General features: G+C 42.3%; 1 protein-coding gene across 6 annotated transcripts in view; it reads left to right on the forward strand.

Moving 5' to 3' along the window:
* Nucleotides 1-23,480, forward strand: part of LOC113127265 (histone deacetylase 4-like) — a 48,472-nt gene that overhangs the window by 12,912 nt on the left and 12,080 nt on the right. For 4 of the 6 annotated variants that reach the window (XR_003295406.1, XM_026301693.1, XM_026301692.1 and 1 more), the window contains exons 3-11: nt 1,493-1,561; nt 8,266-8,591; nt 11,956-12,106; nt 13,566-13,689; nt 15,501-15,619; nt 20,603-20,731; nt 20,830-20,939; nt 21,500-21,634; nt 21,777-21,969. Coding sequence is in view for 5 of the 6 variants with exons in the window: in XM_026301693.1 (XP_026157478.1) it covers nt 1,493-1,561; nt 8,266-8,591; nt 11,956-12,106; nt 13,566-13,689; nt 15,501-15,619; nt 20,603-20,731; nt 20,830-20,939; nt 21,500-21,634; nt 21,777-21,969 (1,356 nt within the window). In the remaining variant the exon portion in view is untranslated. Of the gene's footprint in view, nt 1-1,446; nt 1,562-5,166; nt 5,482-8,265; nt 8,592-11,955; nt 12,107-13,565; nt 13,690-15,500; nt 15,620-20,602; nt 20,732-20,829; nt 20,940-21,499; nt 21,635-21,776; nt 21,970-23,480 lie in introns of those variants that run through there. The other 2 variants (XM_026301691.1, XM_026301695.1) reach the window with 2 other exon arrangements.

Genomic DNA, 23,480 nt, shown 5'->3' on the forward strand with positions numbered 1-23,480 from the left:
TGTGTGTCATTTGAATAGACTGATGAGGAGATATCAACTATCGTTTGTTTATTTTGGAGAGGCAGGAACATGAGGTGGCGTGTATTTCCTCGCCTTTTACATTCAGTCTAACACTGTGTGTTTCCGAGACCGCAGATTTGACCTGCACCTTGACTCTTGCAAAATGTAGAATTTGAATGACACCTGTTTTGAGGTTGTTATTTTTTCATCATAATACACCAGGCGTCAATATCTCACAGCCCATGTGTGTTGAGATGTGTTTGAACAGGACCAAACGTGATGTCCACACCCAAGTCCTCACAGGGATTGGTGCATCAGGGGCGCAGCCATTCATGCAAGTTGGTGCGAGATGAGTACACACATATAATCAGTGTGCGATGCATTCTCCAGCTTCACGGCTAATTAAGTGTGTGTGTATGTGCCAGTCTGGTCCAGAGAGAATTCCAGAAATAGATCATGCAGAGTGAGATGCTCGCCTGTTTTCCTCTTTTTTATTCCTCCAAGGGGATTTACATAGGTGTTCATCTGGCATCCAATGGAATAATTTCATGTTTGTGTGCTTCAGATGTTATTAAGCCTTAGTCTCAAAACATATCTGGTTCAGGTGCATGTAAAAATACACACATATATATAGAGAGAATGTGTGTGTCAGTAGCAGGATTTGAGTGCAGTTGAGATGCATGTGAATTCTATCTTTTCCTCTCTCCTCCCTTTTTGCACCGTCTTGTTGTTTTTCCTCCATCTTTCTATCGCTTCACCCTCGTTGTCTCCCTCTTCTCTCGCCCCCTCCTCACCTCTGTCTTCCCCGATGCATCCTCCTCCTCCGCCACCCCTTTCTGTCGCTTTGCTTTTTATAGCCATGTCTTCCCAGGGCTCAGCAGCTACAAAAGCCTTTTCATGTTGCCACTATAATTACAGCCTACACACTTGCACACGCACACCCACGGACATGCATGCATACACACACAGGAGAGGAGCACAGCAACAGCACTGTGTCTTTGTGTGCGTGCTCCGCATGTGCTGTTATACACAAAAGGGTGAGCTATTTTTACCTCTCTCCCCTCCCTCTCCTCCTCTCCATCCCCCTCATCCCTCTCTGCTGCTGCTGCCAGCCACATTTGCTATGCTGAGCACAGGCAGTATCAGTCGCGCCCCAACATCCCTCCTCTCGCTCACTAAACTCACACACAAGCACACACGAGCTGATGAAGACTACTCTTTCGGTATCCCTCAGATTTCAGGCTTATTTTAGAGTCGGTAGCAGCCACACATCTCCGCAAATTCACAGCTCGCTCATTCACTGGTCATGGAATGGGCACTTGCTCAGGTGGTGGTAACAGTACAGTCGCATGTGCTTGCCGCTGTGCAGATGACCTGAAGCTCACTCACTTGGACTGTGGTCTTAAGTGCCTGTTTAGCAGGTTTTGTTGCTGGAAGCTTGTCTCAATGTTGCGGACCATATTTGAAGCGGAGTGTTCTCTCTCTCCCACAGAGGGGATCCTGGGAAAGGAGCAGCCGCTGGAGGTTCTGAAGACATCGGCACTCAACCACATCCCAACAGGTTGGACTTTATCTGTGTTTGTCTGTGTGTGTGTTTTTTGTGTGTGTGTGTGTGTGTGTGTATGTATGTATGTATGTGTGTGTGTGTTTGTGTGCATGAGCTTCTGCCTGTGTGTGCATCTACGTGATTTCACTGTTAACCACATCCTCTGCGACTTTGCATGCCTATCTGTGTGTGTTCTGAGGATGTTTCTGGGTGTTGTGGTTGTTTCAGTCCAATTATAATCTATAAGTGTCCTCACTTTATAGTTACTTGTTTTTATACAGCAGCATTGGGACAATTGTCCTTCCCAAAATGATAATTATCCTGTATAGTTATCGTTATATTGTTTTTCTGTAAATTAGTGCTTACTCCTGTGTGTTACATTTGCGCTTATCACACCAGGCCATTTTGCTGAATGGAAATCCAGCAGCCTGATTGTAGACATGCAGTTTCTGAGCTTATGTGACTGTTGTCTCAGGATGAGTCCCACAGATATACAGCAAAATAAGGAAATTGTGAGTTCCAACTTCCTAAGACACTTTGATAGCCCCAAAATAAATCAGAGCTACCTTTGTTGAGCTACCGCTTGTGACCCAAAAATTTGAAAACAATTGGTTTCTGTCCCTTAATCCCCATCTGCTGCAAGTATTCTGTTTTCTTTTGCTAGGGCACAGACATAACATCACCAAGTGTGTCAGTGTATTTCCAATAGCTCCCTGCACCTCCAGGGAAAATGAAGATACAAGTCACTGGTGTGAGGAAGTGAAGAGGTGAAGCAGTATAGAGGGAGGCAAGAGTACTGACATGACAGAGGCATGGAAGGAGATGAGCTAATCTGAACGAGAAATGAGTATGAGGGAATATATGCACAATAAATTCTCTAATCCCATAATGTTTCTTTATTACCACATTTGGATTCCACCCTTAACAACTAATGAAAAAATTAGACGTGTGTTTCATAATTCACTCCCCATGCTGCTCTTCAGGTTTCTGTGATTTCTCAGAGCAGCGGTAAAAGCAGGTAGGTGCTGTTTGACGCTCACCCAGTAAGCTCAGCCAGCCTGTTGCTGTGGGAGAAAAAAATAAACAACCAAGTTGTATTTTTACTTTGACCCAAAGCATCTTTCTCTGGTCCCAAACCTTCACAGGCTTCACATGTTCTCTCATGTTGTTGTTGGCGTTATTTTCTGCGTGCCTGCAGCTAGGCTGCTAAAATATTGAAATTCACTGGAGTCACTTCATCAGATATTCTCAAAATCTGTTGTCTTGGATACAGTGCTGCTGGGGCCTTCATGTTGGTAGCGTTTGTATGACCCAGACCAGTTTGATCTGTAGAGTGCACCTGTCTAAAAGCATTTACAGTTTTGCATCCCTTCACCACAGTAAATGCATCTCTTTATTCTTGCATTAACCCAGAAAGGTGTGGCATGCTGGTCCAAAGGCTGAGATGGACCTCTGCACGTACTGCGCCTCAGCCTTGACACGTCGCCACCCTCTCTATCCTGAGTGTTATGTCTTTGCCTCATAGTCACCCATCTCCTTTTTCTTAAGCTGCTGCAGACCGTTGTATGACGTAATTGAGTCTGCGACGAGTTGGCGCTTGCTTTTGGCAGAACAAAACTCACTGCACCTTGACACGTCCCTCAGTGACGCTGGCCCGCCTGTCAAAGTTCTGTCTAGTTTTTTAGGAGGTCATGGTGCCATTTTGGAGTGAGATCACAATCAGTCTTTGCTGTAAACCAGGAGAAGCATCTCCTATCATCTCCAGGTAGTTTGGGCTTGGGTCGAGGCAGCTCTCAGAGCAGCTGAGAGTGTCAGCTGGAGAAAGTAACACAGACTGATGTTCACCCAGCACTCTCTCAGTGATAGTCAGCCAGCTGACCTCAGCTATCTTCCACCTCAACAGATGTGTTGCTTGTTGCCTCATGTCCCCCTGCTGCTAAATTCACCATGAAACCCTGTGCAACATTTTTCCTCTTCTTTGTCATTTCTTTCCATGGTTAACAAAAACAAGAGGCTGCTCTAAACAGCTCTGCTCAACTCCATATAACATCTATCAGGCCTGAAGAGTGTGGAGCTCAGGCAGTCAGATGGTGGGGTATACACTCAGCGAACTAAGTCTCAAATCAGAGACGCCAGCCCTCTGCATTGTCTGGTATAAATAGATCTGCAATTGGAGCCAGAAGAGTTGTGGAGTGCACCCGAGGGGTTGTAAACAGATTGTGATTTGTTGCAGGGAGATGAAGGGAAGAAAGGTGGCAGGGAGCCACTGAAATGGGGAAGAATATGGAGGTGGTCTGTAGGAAAAGGGAAGGTTGGAGGGTAGTGAGGAGGGGAACCTGCTGAAAGGGAAGGTGGTGAAGGAGTTAAGGTTCATAGATGGAGCTTCCAAAGCATGTTCATTAACCCATAGTAATAAATACACTTTGGTAAGACTTGCATGAAGATGATTTAAAAAAATGAATTGAATGCAACTATCATGGAGATTCTGTCTCATGCTTAACAAAGTTGTCAGTTGTGTAAGAGCCCTCTCTCCCTGAGACAGCACGTTTGTCTTTGTTTTGATTTTGTGCAAGTGCCCCCATATTGTCTTTTATCTAGTTCACATCAGTAAACTGAGGTATGTTTGACGTCACTGCTTGTAAACAAAGATATGCAGATATCAGCATTTATCTTAGTTGAGTTGTTGAGTTGCAGCCGAGTGAGTCTGACAGGCTTCTCACCGGCCACAAATGCTCTTTATAATCTGCCCATCCACTGCCACAGGTTAGTGTCTCGATAGTCTTTCCTGTAACATGTTTGAACCTCTCTACTGCAGCTGTAATATCTTTTATTGAGCTCGATCTCTTATACAACTGCAGCTAACAATTATTTGGGCAGATCCTCATTGCTGACAGATTTTTGAAAGACAGCATGTTTTACTGCACAGCTCTTCTTATTTTAGCTGAAACTGCTGCTTCTAATTTTCTGAGGTTTTCTCATACATGTAACAAAATGTTGAAATCTCCTTCACCCTTAACACATGCTTCCAGACATGCAAATATTGGACCAAACATACTCGCTTAGCTTAAAAAGTTAAAATAAAAGACCTGTGCGATGTTGCCATAAAACAGCAAAGAAAACAATGACTCAAGACATAATTATGTTTATAAAGCAGCAATAACAAATAATTATCTAACACTAATGTCTAATTTTATTACCAGTGTTTAAATATCTGGGGAGCCTCCCTGTGGGGAAAGTCCTTACTCAGCTTCACCTGAAACCATTTTGTGGTTTTATTTGTTTGGGAAATGCAGGCAAATTCCAGGCCAGGAATTTGAGCACTGAGTATTAAACTCCATGAGCGAGACTGAGGGAGAGGTGGTTAGGTGGTTAGCAGAGGTGGGCCAAATGAGACATGCAGCTGAATGGGACGCCTGGACGTGAGCAGGAGAAAGAGGCAGAGATATTTGATGCACTACAAAACAGCTTGCAGGGTTTTCCTGCTTTCCTTAGAAGCAAAGGAAGCAGGTCTAACAGGGAGAGGAGCTGAAAGGGTAAGGAGAGAGACAGTGTGTGAGAGAGTGTGCTGTGTGTGTGTGTGTGTGTGTGTGTGTGTGTGACGTTGGTTCCTGGAAAAGCAGAGGCTGCAGAATAAACAGGCTGCATGCCTGAGACTGCCCTGTGATGTCACCATTGGGCAAACGAGGGACGAGGGGAGGAGAGAGAGAGGGAGAACAGAGCGACGCCCATCAGGTTAAAGCAGGCAAGGGGATGAACAGAGAGGCAGAAGTGACAGAGGTGGAGAGCAAGACAAGAAGTCAGACGAACAGGACAGGGAGCATACTGTCCTTCCCTGCTATAGACTGACGGAGGAAGGGAGGAGGAGCAGGCAGAGGCGGAGTGATAAGGAGGAGAGGAGGCTGCAGAAAAGAGGAGGAGGAGGAGAGCGCTGATGGGTAATGACAGCACCCATACCAACCTCTGTCACTCACTCTCTGATTCTCTATCTCCCGCTTTTATGTGGTGAGCAATTAGTGCTGCCGACATGACAGAGATGCCATATGAGGTGTGTTTGTGCATTAGTGTGCGTCACCATCAATACGTGTGTGAGGTTGTTTGTGTTGTGTCAGGGACTCAATATCTGTAGAACATTTTGTACAGGCAGAGTGTGTGTGCATGGCTTGGTGTATGAGTTATGGATTTGTATTAGCCAAGGTTGGAGCCACTAGTGCAGTTTTCACATCTCTCCTGTCATTCTTTCCTCTTTACTGCTGCGTTCATAAAACAATTATCTTGCTGCTCCGCTTGGTAAAAATGACATAAGGAAAAATGGAAAGAACAAGAAAAATTAGGACTTTTCCAAATCTGACATCACCAGTCACAGTGCATGTGTATCTTTGACGTCAGCTTACAGCTGACCCTGAAGATTTACTATAGAGTCTGTGCTCATTTCAGCCTTCAGTCAAGACTCTTTAATAGTGAGGGAGACGTTGTCTCAGGATCGCAGACTATAGGGACCGACACAGAGCCAGGTTAAATTGTGACCTAACTGCAGGACACATGAGTGTTTTTAATGAGAAATTATTAAGAAAACAGCTTCAAAAACCAAAATGTTACTGTAAATTACTGTCATTTTTGACTTCCTCAGATCCAACATATTCAAACTTTGTCCATAGAATGACTCATAATTGTAGGAGTTAATCTTTTCTAACATGGCCTCCCTCTCTCCTTCCCTTCTTGTCTCATCAACTGCCAAGCGATAATCGTTGTCACTTCTAAAATGAGCATGGGCCAGACAACAGCCAAAAACTGAGGGTGTCACTGCATTTAATTAAATACTGCACCTTGTTAGGCAGCTTCAGAAAATGACAAATACCTAGTGGTTCCTTTTCTTGGGAATTAATAGCGGAAGAAAAGAGAGTGCGGCGACAAAGGGAATGATCGGGAAATGTGAAACCTCATGTCCTGCGGGTTGAAAGGATCACACAGACTACAAGAGACTGTGCCAGCCACAGAGCTGCTAACATATTGTTGTGATCCCCCACATGACAGCGGTCCTGAAGGACCTGTTGCATGTTGTTGCTCTGTTGTCCCATGGCATGGATGACTGCAGGGCTGCATGAAAACACACAAGAGGAAGTGAGGTTTTTAAAGGTGCCATATGACTGTAATTATGGGTGATGCATGGTTGCTGTTCATCTGCACAGAGGATGATGTTCAGAGAAATCAAAAGGCTCTTTCCAGGGTTATGTCTGCAATCCATTTAAAGGATCCTCTATCTATGCTTTACGGCTTTATTTATCAAACATGGCACATATCAGAGAATGATGTATCATAGATCAAATCTGAAGAGAATGTGTTTGTGTTGGGGCCTGATGGATGCAGGATATTTGGTCCCATCTCAGACATTGGAGTTGGAATGAAAAGATATCAACATTTTCCAATAAAAATGCTTCTAGCAAGAAAGAAGTGCCAGACATCCCTCAGATCAGTTTGTCATTGTCGGGCCAGGTGACGTGTATTTGATACATGGAGCCTTCTTCCTCACTTTCTAGAGTTTTTTTTTTTCAAGCCTTTAGTGCAGCTGTGAAATCCTAAAATAATCATGAGAAATCTCTTTGGGTTTTAGGCACATGTGCTTGATAGTGATGCAGTTCAAGCATAGATTAGCCACTGTATACTACTCATGATGTATATTCTCATGTAAGCGGCTGGATAGATGTGCTTTTGCAGCTCAGTGTATTAAGTGCGCCAGTGATGATGTGTTTGTTTCTGTATTAACACAAAGTTCCCAACAAGTATCTCTGGCTGTCTCCATGCTCTCAGTAAACATGTAGGTAAATAATCAGCCAATCGACTCCTATTTATTCAGATTTAATGGAGAGGAAGCCATGTGATTGGAAGGCTTCCTGTGCAGTGATTTGTGGGTGGCTGGACCAGTTAAAGGCCTGCATCTCACCAGGTCAATGCAATCTTTGTGAGATGTTGCTGGGCTCCCAGGTTTAGAAGAAGAAAAAATTGTCACAGTTTTATTACTACAGACTTTTTTTTGTCTTAGGGAAAGCTTTATTGATACCCATACCAAGAACCTGTTGTCACAGATGAGGGTCCAGTATTAAAAACCCTCCTTTAATTTGTATGATTTCAAAAATTAAAGCACAGACACTTAAAACTTCAACTACATCACATTTAATTTATTTTATACTGTATGTACAAACCATAGAGTTTTGAAACATGCAGAATTTGAACCTTTGTGAACTTATTAAAATCTCAGTGTGATTCACTTTCAAAAGCCTTTCATCCTTCAGAATTGATGTTGTTACTGAAGCCAGATATTGCTGCAATTTGGTGCCAGCAGGTATCTTTTTTATAATCCTTACTTCTGTATTCCTGACTCATTAAGTAACATGATTTGAACCCGTTCTGCTGCACTGTCTCTCTTTGCAAACACCAAAGTCCCTTGTAGGATCAGTGTATTTTACCACAGGGTTTAACACACAGCCAGAAACATACAGGGTCATATTTGGCTCAGTTATAATGTGCAATATCATGGGTTTTCATTAACAAAGAATTATTGTTTTCCTTATTCTAATTCTGTCACACTGAGCATCAGCACACATGCTGCAGTTTTTGTCAGGATTTAAACTAACTGGATGAAAAGGACACAGGCACCACCCCAAAGTGTCCTGTATGATTACAGCTCTCTTCAAGTGTATTTCTTCCTCTCCCTGTCCCGGCAGTGGACATCAACTCTGCATTGCCCCTGCGTCTCCCTCCAGCTGCCATCCCCATGGACCTGCGTGTTGACCATCACCAGCAACAGCAGCAGCAGCAGGTGTCCTCGCTCTCTCCGTCCGGTCAACAGTCACCCGGCTCCCTTGGGGGAACGGGCCAGGCCAGTGGGGGTGTAGTGGCGGCTTCTGTGCGTGAGCAGCAGCTGCAGCAGGAGTTGCTGGCCCTGAAGCAGAAGCAGCAGATCCAGAGGCAGATCCTCATCGCTGAGTTTCAGCGGCAGCATGAGCAGCTGTCCCGTCAGCATGAGGCCCAGCTCCAGGAACACATTAAGGTATATAGATTACATAACACCACAAATTCAACTGCTGATCAGTAACATATGATTCATGGACAAATATTTCTTGTGCACGTACAGTATGTCCTTAATTTGGGGTTTGATGAGATTTTTTCAGATGTTGGATAAAAGCTTTTTAATTTTTACATTGCGACTCAAATTAGTCCTTGGGATATAGTACAAAGCACATCAGCCTCCTGGTGATGCTCCTCCAAAGAACTATTGGCATTTATGTTCAGGAAAGAAATAGCATCATAAATAATTAAAGCTGCAGTCCTGCAGCACCCAGAATATGTACATTAACAAATGCAGTCAGATTTGTGCAAAACAACAAGATTTCATTATGAAGTCCTCCAAGAGGCAGGCTCATAGCTCAAACTTAGTTAAACTTTACTAAACCCATCAGAGACAGGTTTTAATTTTGTCTGCCACAAGACTGTTCATTACCAGACTAAACTCTCCAACAGAGAGCGGCTCCGTCAGCTTTATATCACTTTGCTTTGAGTAAAGAGGGAACAGAGAACAACTAGGCATTTTGGCTTCATTTACTTCAACTTCAGGAATAGAAGCAGTTTAAGAAAGTGTTTCGATTCAGAAGAAGTTTGAAAGACAGTCTTTTGTAGCACTGGTGTGTTACATAACCAAATCCTTATGCACTGGTCTTGATACAGCCCAACTTTGAATATCAGCATCTTGTAATACATACATGTAATATGAAAAACTGTGTATTTCAATACTGCATTTGTTTTTCAGACAATAAACAAAAAGACTGAGTCAGAATTACTTTAAATGTTGAGCTGTACATGACATCTAGCAGATCAAGCTAGGATCACATGCTGATATCGTAGTGACCTGGAAATACAAAGAGAATCTAGATCAGCACGCCCACACTCTGAGGCTTTAATACACCAGAGCCCCTCAGAGCACCAGAGCACTCCTGTGGGGCTGAAATGTCATATAAAAATATTCCACTGTTTGTTCTTTTTACTGCTCTAATATGAATTGTAATACACACAGATACAGATGAGCTGCTTTTTCAGGAATTAGAATGAAGTGTCTAAAAATGGAGGGTGAGGCAGGAGATTAGACTGCAACATGCAGGATTACATCAGTTTGAATGTTCGGATTTTTATTTCTAATGTTAGTTGACTGTTAGTTAATGTTAGTCTTTCCATACTTTTTCTTTTCTTTTGCTCTTTTCTTTCTTGCTTTCTACCTTCTTCTTTCCTAGGTTTTCGTCTTTCCTGACCTTCTCTCTTATTTCTGTCTGCTCATTTCTTTCATTTCTACTCATTTCCTTCATTTCTCCTTCATCTACTTTCATTTCTATTTTCATCTTGTTCTTGTCTTCTCATCTTCCAGATTTTTTTCTAGTTTTCTTCCGTGTTGTCTTCTTTCCTCTCTTCCTACCGTCTTCACTTCTTCCACATCCTTTGCAATCTCATATTCTTTTTTCTTTTTCTCTTCTTTCTTTTTCCCTTCATTCCTGTCTCTTTTTGTTTGTTTTCCTTCTTTCTGTAGTGTCCCCAGTCTGTCTTCCTTCTTTCCTCTCTTCATCTCATCCTGCTTCTTCTTCCTCTTCCTTCCTTCCTTCCTCTCATTTTTCCTCACTTTGTTTAAGTTTTCTGTCCTTTAAAATCATTATTTGGAGCATGTCTTTAGCTGTTTGTTTGACAAGTTAACATTTCTGAATAGCCTGTCTTGATAAATTAAAAATCAATAAGGGGACAGTCTTTTTGGTGCCTCAGGTCTGACACATCTCACATACAGTAGTATTTGGTCCTGCAGCTCAGCAGTGTTTAGTCTTTGCTGCTTTTCTACTTGAGTTGGAGATTGTTACGGGATGTGTGATGGTGTCTGAAGGGCTGTCTGGCCTGTGGTGGGGCTGCAGGACCACTCAGGTGGAGGCCAGTGACGCACAACCTGAGCAGGGAGGCCCAGCCTCAATCAGCCCCATTCACAGCCCCTGTGTACACACACACTCACACACATACACATACACACAGACAGTTGTACAAGCATTAAAATATACACATCCTCTCAAATATCAGCAAACACGGTCACACACATGCCTAGTTTATTCCACATTCAGGGCAGCAACAGATACTGCATGCACACATTCAAATGTCTGCAAACACACACATCTCTTGCATGTTAACAACAGGAACTCTCATAAAGTGAGAGATCCTGAAGCTCTGGAGAGCATTAGTCAAAAGGTGTGTAGTGTATGTGTGTAGATCTCTGGTCTGTTGAACCACTGGGGTTTTGGGTGTGTGTCTGTGTGTGGGTAGGGAGGTTACTTTGAGTCTTCCCACCCACTCAGTCCCTGCTCGCCAACTTTGATTGAAAGGCAAAAATAAATAAATAAATAAAAAAGATAGAGACTTTGTGCTGGCAGAGGGCCAGTTAGAGGGTTGATGTGCTTTTCTCACGATCACTGCCTCACCTCCCTCTCACCTTCAGACACTAATTTATTCACAGACCTGTCTCAAACATTTGATTTGCCCTCACCGTAAATGCAAGTGCATGTCCCAGCCAATCAGCATCTATTTACAGTGTTGAAAACATCACCAGAGGTGATTACATGCAGGTACAGTAAACTGACCAAACATTGCTATTGGCTGTGCAATGATAAGGGGGAGAGGAGGGCAGAGTGTCAGTTCCTTGACATATCGGAGAGAGCTCATTTTGTAGCTGGCTGAGAGCAAGCACAGAAAGCTTGCCTATATTACAGAGCCATTAAGGAGTCATTGGGACTTGATTTGGTGCCTGAGGTCATCAAAATGCATTAAGGCTCTGTAGAAGGTGAAAGTAGGTTTCAGTGTGCATTTGTAGCATTCAATTGATGCTCTTATCTGCACTGACTCACTGTGAGTTCTAGATCTCATACAAGTGCACTTCAACAGGACGAAAAGGTGTTTGTGAACACATTTTGCCTTTTATGGAAATTTTATTTTGACCTTTCAATTCCAGGAGAACCTGTAAGGACACAGACAAGTTAGTTCCTTCAGTATAAAAGCCCAAGAAGGAGAGATTTTTACATTTAAAACATTCACCATATGCTGTTCTCTATTATTCTGGAGTGATGAGGAAGTCAGCAGATTGGATTGTGCATCCTGTTAGAGCCCTTTAAATAGTTTAGATTTGTTTAAAGACCTAAGCTTGTGCCCTGAGGTTTTTATAGAATTGCAAAGGCTTTATTTTGGTGCCTCAAACAGCTGTACGGCTTTTTAAAGACAGGAAAGCAATATGTTATATTTAGTAGAAAATGTGCCCTTTGTGAAATGACAGTGTCTAATATACAGGCTTTGCATTGGAAGATGAGTTTTTACTAATGCCACTGTGATGTTTATCCCTACAGCAGCAACAGGAGCTCCTTGCGCTGAAGCATCAGCAGGAGCTGCTGGAGCACCAAAGGAAGATGGAGAACCACCGTCTGGAGCAGGAGATGGAGAAACAGCAGAGGGAGCAGAAACTGCAGCTGCTGAAGAACAAAGAGAGGGGACAAGAGAGTAAGTTGTAGCTAGATGGGAGATTGAGACTGACTACCAGCCAAGCTAAATCCAAAGCTAAGCTAAGTTTGCCTACCTAATAGTTGTCATTTGGAACAGCCCAAGCCACTTTTCTGCACGTATCTGAGAGTGTAATATATTTTCCAAAGTGTAGAAATCAAACTCCATTTCTTCCTGAAATTTAAACAATATTTCAAAAACGCAGCTCAGTCTGACGCCTAATTCAGACTGAAAATGTTTTATTTTTGTTTTCTCACACCTTCTATGCAAGATGTAGTCACACATTGCCAGACGAAAAGCAGCAACAAACATACAGAGGAAAGAAAACTTTAAAAAAAAAATTACTGTGAAAGGTTTCACACAAACTGTCAGAATAAAACTGCCACAGTTAGTAGCTGGTAACCACTCACTTCATTTAATTAACCAGTCACAGCACATCCACTCACTTTTAAATGACACTGTGACCATTTAGCTGTAAACCTAAACCCTCCAGCTGTCTGAATATATTGGAGATGATTGATAAAAAAATTCAGTTTCCCAATTTGTCTGTCAGACTGTAGAATTTGGAAAGGGTCCAAATTGCAATTCAAAATGCTCCAAGGTTGAAAGGGCCGTTGAGGTCAGTTATGTGTGTGTGTGCGTGTGTGTATTTCCATTTTACTTGGAGTCCCTGTGTGTTTACTGTAATAAACGAGCTGTATTAGCCGGTGGCCTTGGCGGCAGCTAAGCCCAGTTATTACCGCTGCATGCTGGATGACTCTCAACAGTTCATTGAAAGCGAGTGGACAGGAGTCCTTGAGAGCAGTTTACACACTATATGGAGAGCGGCTACACGTCGATGCTGCATCTGTGTCTGACAGAGGGAGAGGGATTGCACAGTGTGTTTGCTCTCATGTGTACTTGTGTGAATGTAGTTTGTTGTCTCAGTGCAGTTTGTTGTAGACTTTAATTTAACAAATCAACTTTAAATTACTGCAGTTCTTCTTTTCCACTCATCTCTGTTCAGATTTCCATAATTAAACTGCAATGCAGCCAAACTTTGGCTAGAAACCAAAAGTTTTTGGAAGCAAATGTTTACTAAATGCCAAACACAGCAAGCCAGCTTTTTGGGCAAGTGTCTCTAAAAATATGTATAAAATGATAATGTAGAAGATTTCCACTTTACGTCATATAATACCAGTAAATAAGTGGAACAAGACTGACATATACAGTTTACTGTATATTGTATACTGGAATAGGATTATTTACTTCAAACTATTTACTTTTTCCAAAAGTGGAAAAGCTATTTTTAGTATCATTATGGTGCGACAGTGCAATCATGAGTTAACTTGGCCTGATTTTCACATTTTAAAACAGACTTTATTTAAACTCTAACTAATCAGTTATTGTGACCAATCTGTGGCTGTAGGACCATTTCTTACTGTAGGGTGACAATATGTGTATAATGTCCACCCATCAGGTGCCGTGGCCAGCACTGAGGTGAAGATGCGTCTGCAGGAGTTTGTCCTGAACAAGAAGAAGGCCCTGGCTCAGCGGAGCCTCAACCAAGGAGGCCTCCCCAATGATGCTCCCTATTGGTACCGGTGAGGAACATTTCCAATTTGATGAAATAGAAAAGTACAGACGATGCGTCCGTATCTTGCAGGTGTTCACAGGCTACAGCCAACCTAGCTAGTGGTATGTCTTATACAGTAAAGCAGAGACTTCATGTTTTGACATCATCACCTGGCTCACACTGATAAATCAATACCACCCCTGTCAGTTTGCATAGATACTGTGGCTGCCTCTCATATATTCCTGATTCTTTGTGAGGCAGTAGTGAGGAGTAGAATAAAGTAGGAGCTTGCTGCAAATCTTTTTAAGTTTGGATGTTACTTCTCTCTCTGACAGCAGATGAATAATGTATTGGATTGTGTCTTAATATGTCAGTGAACTTCCCCACTTCCTCACCTGCCACACTGTATGAGGCTGACTGAGAGATGGCTCGAGTGAGGTTATAAAACAAAGATGGGAATACACGTGCACACTCACACATATACACGTGAGAGCAGGATATTGGAACCTGATGACAGAGGCTTATACACTGAAGGCTCAGCCTTGAATGTTGTTTTGTAGCATCTCTAGAGCTCTTTGCAGGTGTGTACACTTGCTGTTTCCTCTTTGCTCACTCTACTAGTCACATCCATTCATTGACCAGGGAGTAACACTGTATACACCGACTGGAAACATAGTCATGCAAACCAAAATATTCATTATGCAGTGTTAGTCAGATATATGGATAAACAACTGGGCTGCCAAACTCTCCATACCATTAACATTAGGTCCTACTTTTAAATGATGTGCAGTGGTGAAGCAAGTATTCCGATTTTTTACTAAAGTCCAAATACAACAATGTAAAACGACTGAATTACAGTATAGTTGCTTTTAAAATGTTAAGTGAAAGTGAAAGAGGCAATTAAATTAAAAAAATAAACTTACTTGTTTTGACAAATGGCCTCCTTAATAGTGTTATAAATGTCTACCATAGAATTATTACTTACGCATTAATCTGTGAACAGCAATTTTATCAAGTACTACTTTTATCCTACAAATCATAAGTATTTCAAAGTATTTTGTCTGTCATTGTGTCCGAACCCTTATTTTGCACTACAGTGTTTTTAGTGTAAATCATCTTGTTTTGAAAATGTTGTAGAAATGATTGTATCTTAATACAAAAAAGCGGAACACAAAATACACTGCTTTACTACTGACTTTCTACTACTGCTGGTTTGTAACATCACCTGACACAACCCTAAAATAATTTAACTGTAGTTCAGCTTAGGACATCATTTCCAAAGGAAGTTCTCAATGATTATGTATTTCATTCTGGAACAATAAAAGCCCTAGAACCATAAAACACAAGTACATAACCAAATAAATAATGTTACATAATCTTGATGTGTGACCCAGTGAAACACCCACAAGTGATGACTTTCAACAGCTCAAAGTGATAGAAAGTGTCTATTTCCTGTCTCTCTTTTTCTGTGCTTTCTTTGCCTAATGTAAATTTTCTCTGCTCACCGGACTCATCAGCCCCCTCACTTTTGGAATAGATAAGTGTGTGTACATCCGCTTGTCAGGAACATGCATTTGGGCTGAAGCCAGCTCAGCTTAACTTTCCCTACAAACACCACCTTAGTCTGTAGGCAGTGAACAGATGGCAGCACATGTCTGCGGCCTTGCCAAGGGATTTGTGTGATGCTTTAATCATACAGATCTATGACAGCCATGAAGTTCGTTACTTTGTGGGATTACTCATTCAGTCACATGTCCACTGGGTTATCAGTGTTTGGCCTTGTTTCACATCATTTTGTGATATTGGTGACAACTTCAACACTGTATGTTTGTTCTGTAGCAAAACCCAGCACAGCTCTCTGGACCAGAGCTCACCTCCACAGACTGGTGTGTCCACCTACAACCACCCTGTACTGGGCGTCTACAATCCCCGGGATGACTTCCCACTGCGAAAGACTGGTACATTACACACTCACACACATATACACACACGTGGTTATACACTTGCAGGGCTTTCTAGTCTCTTCTATGCAGCTATGTAGTAGCTGCTGTGCAGACTCATGTCCAGCATAATTTAGATGGCATCAGAGTTCTGTACCATTAATCACATCCCCATTTGCTTGTCAGGGACTTCCAGCGTCCCACACATGAGAGTGTTAAACAGTGTGTGAGTGTAGGCGGTTCAAGAGTTCAATAGTGAGAGTTCAATGGAGTCAGAGAGGTTTTTGCAGTTTTAGCATGTGCTGTTTTATTAGATGATATCATGTCAGCATCATCATCACAATGTGCTAACATTTCTTCCTGCAGCGTTTCTCATTGGTACAAAAGGAAAACTCACACTGTTGTTATTTTCCAAGACTAATCTGCCACAGAAGTCAGTCTGATGTGACATCATTTACTTCGGTTCTTGGATACACAGAGACATGTGGGCTCTGTCCCCACAACGAACTGATCAGTTTATCAAGCGACCAAAGCATCACTGCCCCCGTTAGTCGCTGAACACAATCTCAAAATGAGCAAGGACTAAAAACTGGTGTTTTATTATATTACTATATATTTATTTTCTCTAGTTTTACGTATTGTGATCTTTATTAAGGAGATATAAAATGTTATTAATATAATAATAATAATTCTTCACCGTAGTGTTAATGAGTGAAACCATCAGAGTTAGCTCCTTTGATAAATGGTGAAATTTCTGGTCTTGTGCATAAAGTAAATAGGGAACATGTTAGTCAGTCTGATGCAACTAGGCTTCACCCTGCACTGGTTACCTGTATCCTGTATTAGGAGTCATTTAAATAGGCTTTTAATTAATTTTACTTTAACTTGTCAAAGGTCATTACAGCTGGTAAAACTCTGCAATATGCACCACTGGAAAAAAGTTTTCTTGCGGCCTGGAAGCCAGTGTGTCAGTGCTGAAATACAGAAGCTTGTACAGAGTAAAACCAGCTGTTTGCAGTGTGTTTTCGCCAGGTGTGGGTATGTGTGTTGCATTGTGTGTGTGTGTGTGTGTGTGTGTGTGGATCATATGAGTGGTGTGTGCGGTGATGTAGCTGTGAAGCAGCGGGCGTCTTACAGTGTAATTACTCACTTAGTGCGGCGGCAGCAGCTACAGTAAGGCCTGTTGACTCTGAGCCTTTGGGCTGAGGGATACGACAACAGATAGACCACAGTTGACACTGGCCCACACAGCCACATTCCTCCCAGAGCTGTAGAGGCAGATGAAGAAAGAAATGAGGAGAACTAGAAGAGTGAAGAGGGAGAGGTGGACAGATGATGAGGTGAGAAGGAAGAAGAGCAATGATCAGGAAGATGCAGAGTGAGCAATAAGTGGAAAAGCTTTCGGTGGCTTCATTGTCCATTTAAAAGACTTAGTTACAGTTTTTTTCTTGTTTGAGGCAAATGATGGACGGACAGTTGGTTTCTTTTTGAAACCAGAGGAACAGAAGGGGCACACAAAATGAGAGCTGACAAGCAGGAATTAAACTAAATCCAGCAAGTTACACAGTTATGCCTCAGTCCCCAAAAATAGTTTGTATAGAGAAAAGAAAAAAAAGTGGGAAGAGTGAAAAGATCGTCCCTGGAGTGTCCCTTGAGTTCTGTAAGATTGGGGATTGTGCTCGTCTGCAGAGAGAGGAGCGAAGCTGTGACACCCTGGTATTTGCCCACAGTGATGACGTGCTTTTCAGGGTTTACTTATGGTAATGCCAGCTCAGCAGAGGTTAGAGACTCTTTTATATCACCGCCTGGCCATAAAGTAGCAGACTAGCAGCCATGGCTCCCAGCAAAGGAAGCAACAGCGCTCTTTTGTGCATCTCCAGTCTCCCCTTTTACATTTTAGAAATGTCATGAAGCTGGTACTTTCATCCACAGCTCAGCACAAGGGCAGGCTAAAAATGATTTATGACAGGTAATATAAACGTTTTAAAGCTATAATCCTCAGTCGTAATTTCAGTCCTGGCTGAATTGGCAGCACCTATGCTTGCAAACCTTCATGGTTAATTGGGCAATTTGAATGCACTATCAATGAACACTATAGAGATGTATTTGCAGAGTGTATCTACAGTCAGTTGGCAGTTTGTTTACACCAGGCTAAAACTAAAGCAGTTTAATCCAGCAGTCCTGCTTCATGGGCATGATAATGTACAGTTTGTGTTCAAAACTGTTTCAGAGGTTCAACAATAGGATCATTTTGGCAGCTACTTTGATGTTTGTGTGTTCGTGCATCATATCCACACGTGAATACCTCAGGAAATCAGGATGTGAAGCTTGAGGTGTTTGGTTACTAACTAATGGACGATGTGTTTTTGTGCTATAGCTGGTGTGTCCTCTACATGGACAGGACATTGTACATGGCATTGGTTGATAACCAAACTGTACAGCTTTCCCATGAATACAGAGTGAGATGTGTTTATCTGAATACAGCATGTCACTTATCACCATCTATTCTGAGGCTTGTTTCAACAGGCTGACAGTCACCAATGTCATGTCACTGTGCCCATGCTTCCATTTTAGCCTGTAACACCACCTGTCGTTTTTTTATGAAGTCATTAAAAAAAAAAAACCACCAGTAATCTGGTCTGGTTAAAGCTCTGTAAAGGACTAGGCCTTCCCAATGTTATTCTTCAAAGTGCAGAGAAAGCCTCTTTTCACAGGTATTAACATCACACTCGACTGATACCACTTGGCTTTAACTATACCTTTGCTGTGATTATTTGAGGGACTCTCATAAGGTATTATCGCCTTTTCAAATTTGAAGCAAAATGTAATTGCTGCTTCAACGGGCTAATTACAGTCCTTTTTTAGTGCTGCCCATTTACTTACTAACAGATACTGTGCTTACATCAAATTCTGAGAAATAAGTTCTGTCATTAGTCTGAAACTAATGACAGAAAATTGAGGTACCCTGTTTGGACATCTGATCATTGTGCATGCCGTTTTTAATGCAAATTACACATTTTATGGAATGTAAATCTATAGATGTATCTATAAATGTAATATTAGTCATTTCTGATGGGCAGAACTGGCCGTTATACCTCGAGGTTCTGAATTTTTTGGTCGTTGTTCGACTGCAGAATATTCCCATCTTCATTGTTTCCAAAGTTCTAAAAATCAAACTCAGAGCAGGGATCCCCAGAAATCCTGATTAGATCTATATTCGCTCCAAAAACTTCCTTTAACGTTAGTTTTCATCCATCTGGACTGAGCTCTCCCTCCCACTTTGTGCTGCTGTACCTTCACACTTCAGACTTCACACTTCACTCTTTTCCTCACATTTATTTTTACCTGACACTTCATAGGAACAAGTTCATTTTTGCTGAATGTTCCCTAAAAGGACGTCTCAGGGAGGTTTGCTCCAGGGGAAGTCACTTTTGAGTTTGTGCACTTGTACCTTCATTTTTAAAATAAAAAACACACAGTAGCAGATAAATCAGGTTGTTTCCTTATCAGGGTTAGTGATGTACCACATTTGGATTCATCTCTCCTTTGATAATTAAAAATTGGATAATGACTAGTGAAATTATCCAAAGCTGTTGACTGGCAGGGCAGAGTAAACAGAGCATTAGCTTAATGGCTGAAGCCAAGGTGACATGTCATTCCCTTCAACCTGTTTCCATTCACAAGTCTGTGACAGCAAACACACGACCCCAAAAGCCCTTTAGGCAGTCAGACACGGCTCCCAAATTGGAGCTCATTGCTTTTTAGCTCCAGTGTCTTTGGGAAAATGAATCAGAACATGGCTTCATCAGAAAGCACCTGAAGAGGAATTGTTGAGTAAATGAATAGCAGCAGGTACCAGTTCGTTTACCAACCAGGCTTCATAACAGTGCAGCTCTGTGGAAGTCATTCTATGGTAGATCAATGTGAACAGCCAGTTTAAGCTGAAAGCCTGTGAGACTGTAGCTCAGGTGTCTCTCCCACCCTTTTGATTGATTTGTCCAAAGCTGTGCAGCCATCAGTTGTCTGTTTAACAGCAGGGACGCTGACAGGGGTGTCAGCCAATTTGAGGTGGCAGAAACCCAGTAAAAGAAGAAAAAAACGCTGTAGTTTAATACACATTCATAATGACACACTATAGCTCAAGGTGCTTCCCAGAGGGACAAACCCCAAGACTGTCTAAAGATGTCAACACCCAGAGTCATTTAGCCACAAAAGTAACACAGCAGCTTTTGACATTTCTGAGGCTGCCACAAGAGCAAGTGACACCCTACGTTTTAAGTACAGGAGCTGATCAGACACAAGCGTGGCTCCTAATTAACCAACGTCAGGGGAGACTGCACACAGTTAGAGATGTTCACTCAGAACTGGTTCCTGCCAGTAACAAAATGCTCACATTTCATTTGTCTGAGGTTGGTGTTCTAGTAAAGATACACACCAACCCAGGTTTCTGCCTCGGTGCTTTTAAAGTAAGTGATAGCAACATGTAAAAGATCTAATTACATTTCTAGTGTGTTTAAAAACCCTTACATTTCTCACACAGAAACACCCAGTGTGTATGAGTATGAGTAGATAATTAATGCATAACAGAAATATAAATACCATATTAAATGGAAAAGAATGAAAGGCCTCTGTTAGTTCTGTAATGATTGGATTATTTTGTTTAGTAATGAAAGTTCTCAGTGATTTCTACTAATAACAAGCAGACACAATAGGCTCAAAGCCAAAAATATTTTTTTAGGTTAAAGCTTGTGTTTTTCTATAGAAGATTTGGAATAACAGTTTAGAGTGAAAGGCTAGCGTAAATTAGGAAGCAGATGATTGATATTATGGAATTGACTAGAATACCAGAACAATTTTTCCTTTTTTTAGGCTTTTATTTTTGTTCAGGGTATTTATGTTCATGGTAGAATGGTAATTGGATTTGCCAAAGAGCGGTTTAGCAGTCACACTGTGAATGAACAGATCAGTCATGTCTGGTTTGTCTCTCTTTCCTCTTTTCAGCCTCGGAGCCCAACCTGAAGCTGCGCTCCAGGCTGAAGCAGAAGGTAAGCGAGCGAAGGAGCAGTCCGCTGCTGCGTCGTCGAGACAGCCCCATCACCACCGCCAAAAAGCGCTCGCTCGACATGGCAGGTATGAGGCACACAAACATGCTATACAGCTCAGTTTTGGTCAAATGTGTTTTCCTGTGAGTTTGTATATTTGATTTATTTATTTATTTTGTCTTTCAGATTCTGCGTGTAGCAGCGCCCCCGGCTCGGGCCCAAGCTCCCCGAACAACAGCTCCAACAACATCCCCAACGAGAACGGCATCACTGTGACAGTCTCCAACAACACGGAGGTAACACTCATACATGCAGCAAGTGACTGCTCACTTCAGTGCAGCATAGGTTTGACCATATTATGGCCAGAATGATGGGTCATTGTATCTCTGCAGAAAGTATAAGACTAAAGATTTTTTATTTTTAGCAGAAAACTTTCACAGCTTTAAAACTTGTGTATCAAGGTAGAAAATATGTATTAAATATATATAAATGTACACTTTTATATGATTTTATATAAACCTAAACTATAAACAAACTGCAGACTTTTACTGTCAGATTAGCTTTGCTCTTTTGTGTGGATGCTACAGGTGCTAATTATTTGCTTTCAAACTTAGCAGCCTGTAGTGTGTACAAAGGCTGTGAGTGAGGGATGTTCAGATGAAGGGTCTACAGAGGAGGAGGACAACCGAGGAGCTGGCAAGATGCTATTTGTAGCAGCCATTAGGAGTGCTCAGGCAGTGTGGAGGTGGCCTGTGGCAGTTTGATGCCATCAGTCGGGTGCACACATAGCTTCCAGTGTGTGGACATATACTGATGAAATGTTTCAGCTGAGGGTTTTTCATGATGTGCTTCCCAGGCGTCCCTGGCCCAGAGGCTATGCAGCAGTGCTGAGCGGGGCTCCGTTAACCAGCTGTCCCTCTACACTTCACCATCTTTACCCAACATCACCTTGGGGCTGCCAGCCACTGCCACTGCCACTGCTGCTTCCAATGTAAGGAGAAAACTGCTGCCAAGCTGGGAAAAGTGATCGTTGACTGGCTGTGCATCTATTTAGCAGTGAATTTGTTTATCTGCCGAGGTTTATCATTTATTCAAAATCAGCACTCACTTTCTTTGCTGGCCCTCTTTTCTAGGTGACCTCAGCCCAGCAGGATGGAGGTCTGCAGCCAGCCCTCTCCCTCAGCCCTCCCTTCCTTTCCGGTGGCCATTTGAGCCCCTACCTGGCTGAGGCGGGAGCGGGGACAGGTGGACACGGTGCACACAGTCCATTGCTCCAACACATGGTGCTTATGGAGCAAAGCCCGGCACAAAGCCCCCTGGTGACAGGTGGGAATAGTAATGGAAGTTTTACTAAAGCTTGTAGTGACCAACAGTAAAAAATATTAGTAGTAGTAGGTTAAGAAAACACAGTGTAATGACAGAAAATGAGCAACTCATCCAATATAATTGTGACTGAGAGTAAAGTTATTGTTCACTTCTGGTCCTAATGTTCTCTCACACAACGAGAAAACCATCACCACACTCACATGCGGTGTGTGCCCCTCACACTGACAGACGTCCATTCATTAGCTCAAACTAATGAGCTCCTTTCATATGTCAGCGTATGTAGTGAGAGAGTGACGTGGTTGCATTGTGCGCACTTTCCCATCAGCTCATTCACTGACTGCCACATTGCTGCTATTTTCAGTGAGGCATTAGCAGTGAATGGACAATGACGCACATAAAGACGCATGTATGTGTGTATCCCCACATAAAAACGTACAGACAAGGACGTATGCACGCCCACACAGAGAACAGGAGCAGAGTGATTTTCTCCAGCCCAGATTCAGACATGAGAAAGTCATGTTTCCAGCCATTAAAAATCCTCACAAACCAAACCTCCCCATTTCGTACCAGTTCCTACCTCCTCCTAGCTCTTTGTTTCTCCACTTTAACATGTGGTAGCTGTGCATCAGCGAGCTTTTTGGAAGCAATTTGAAAAATACTCTGGTAGTTATTTTCCCTGGTATTTGCAAAGTAATCAGGCTTTTCAGATCATTTCCCTGCCTGGTTCAGGCCTTTTCTTGCTCTTCTCACCAGATGATACACAGTAAATGGACTAAGATGTTCACTTTCCCTGGCTTGTATCATCACAATAGAAGAATCACAGTATGGCAGCACAGATGGTACTTTTTATTTGGTTCACAAATACATCTGCTAACTAATCATAGGTCCAACTCTAATAAGAGTAAAATGAAGACTCCATGTGTTGATGTGTGTGCTTTATCTTATATTTAAGGAATTAACAGTAAATTAAAGGGTAGTCAGTGCAGTTAAAGATGCAGGTTTTCCCTCAGGTGTCCTCTGTTCTGATCCAGTTGGGCTGGTTGACAGTTCCCCTCTCACACATGAACCACATGAACCTTTCTAACTCTCTGAGCTGACACTGCTCTTTGCTTCTGATTTTTAATCTGGAAAAACATGGTGGCTGTTCGGGAAATGCTGTCATATTTCCCCTAACTTTGCCACCAAAATAGACCAAACAGTCGCCAACCATGAATCATTATGACACCTAGTCTAAATAGTTCATAAGGTTCAGGTGCTTGGAGTGATGGAAAGACACAGCATCATTGAAACACTTACCATAGTTAACCATCGCTTTCCTTAATTGACAGTTTTTCTTCCCATGTCTGGCCCAAAAGTTCAGCTGACTGCACCTCACACATCTACACAGTTTTCCCTAGTGTGAGCATCTTGGCACGTTGTGTAGTTAGAATTAAGATCTAGTCTTGGGGCTCAGAACCTGAACATGACAGATTCAGTAAGTAAGTGTATAAGTTGTTCATGTAAATGTAAGT

This window comes from Mastacembelus armatus, chromosome 2 (genome assembly GCF_900324485.2).
Source record: "Mastacembelus armatus chromosome 2, fMasArm1.2, whole genome shotgun sequence".
NCBI lineage: Eukaryota > Metazoa > Chordata > Actinopteri > Synbranchiformes > Mastacembelidae > Mastacembelus > Mastacembelus armatus.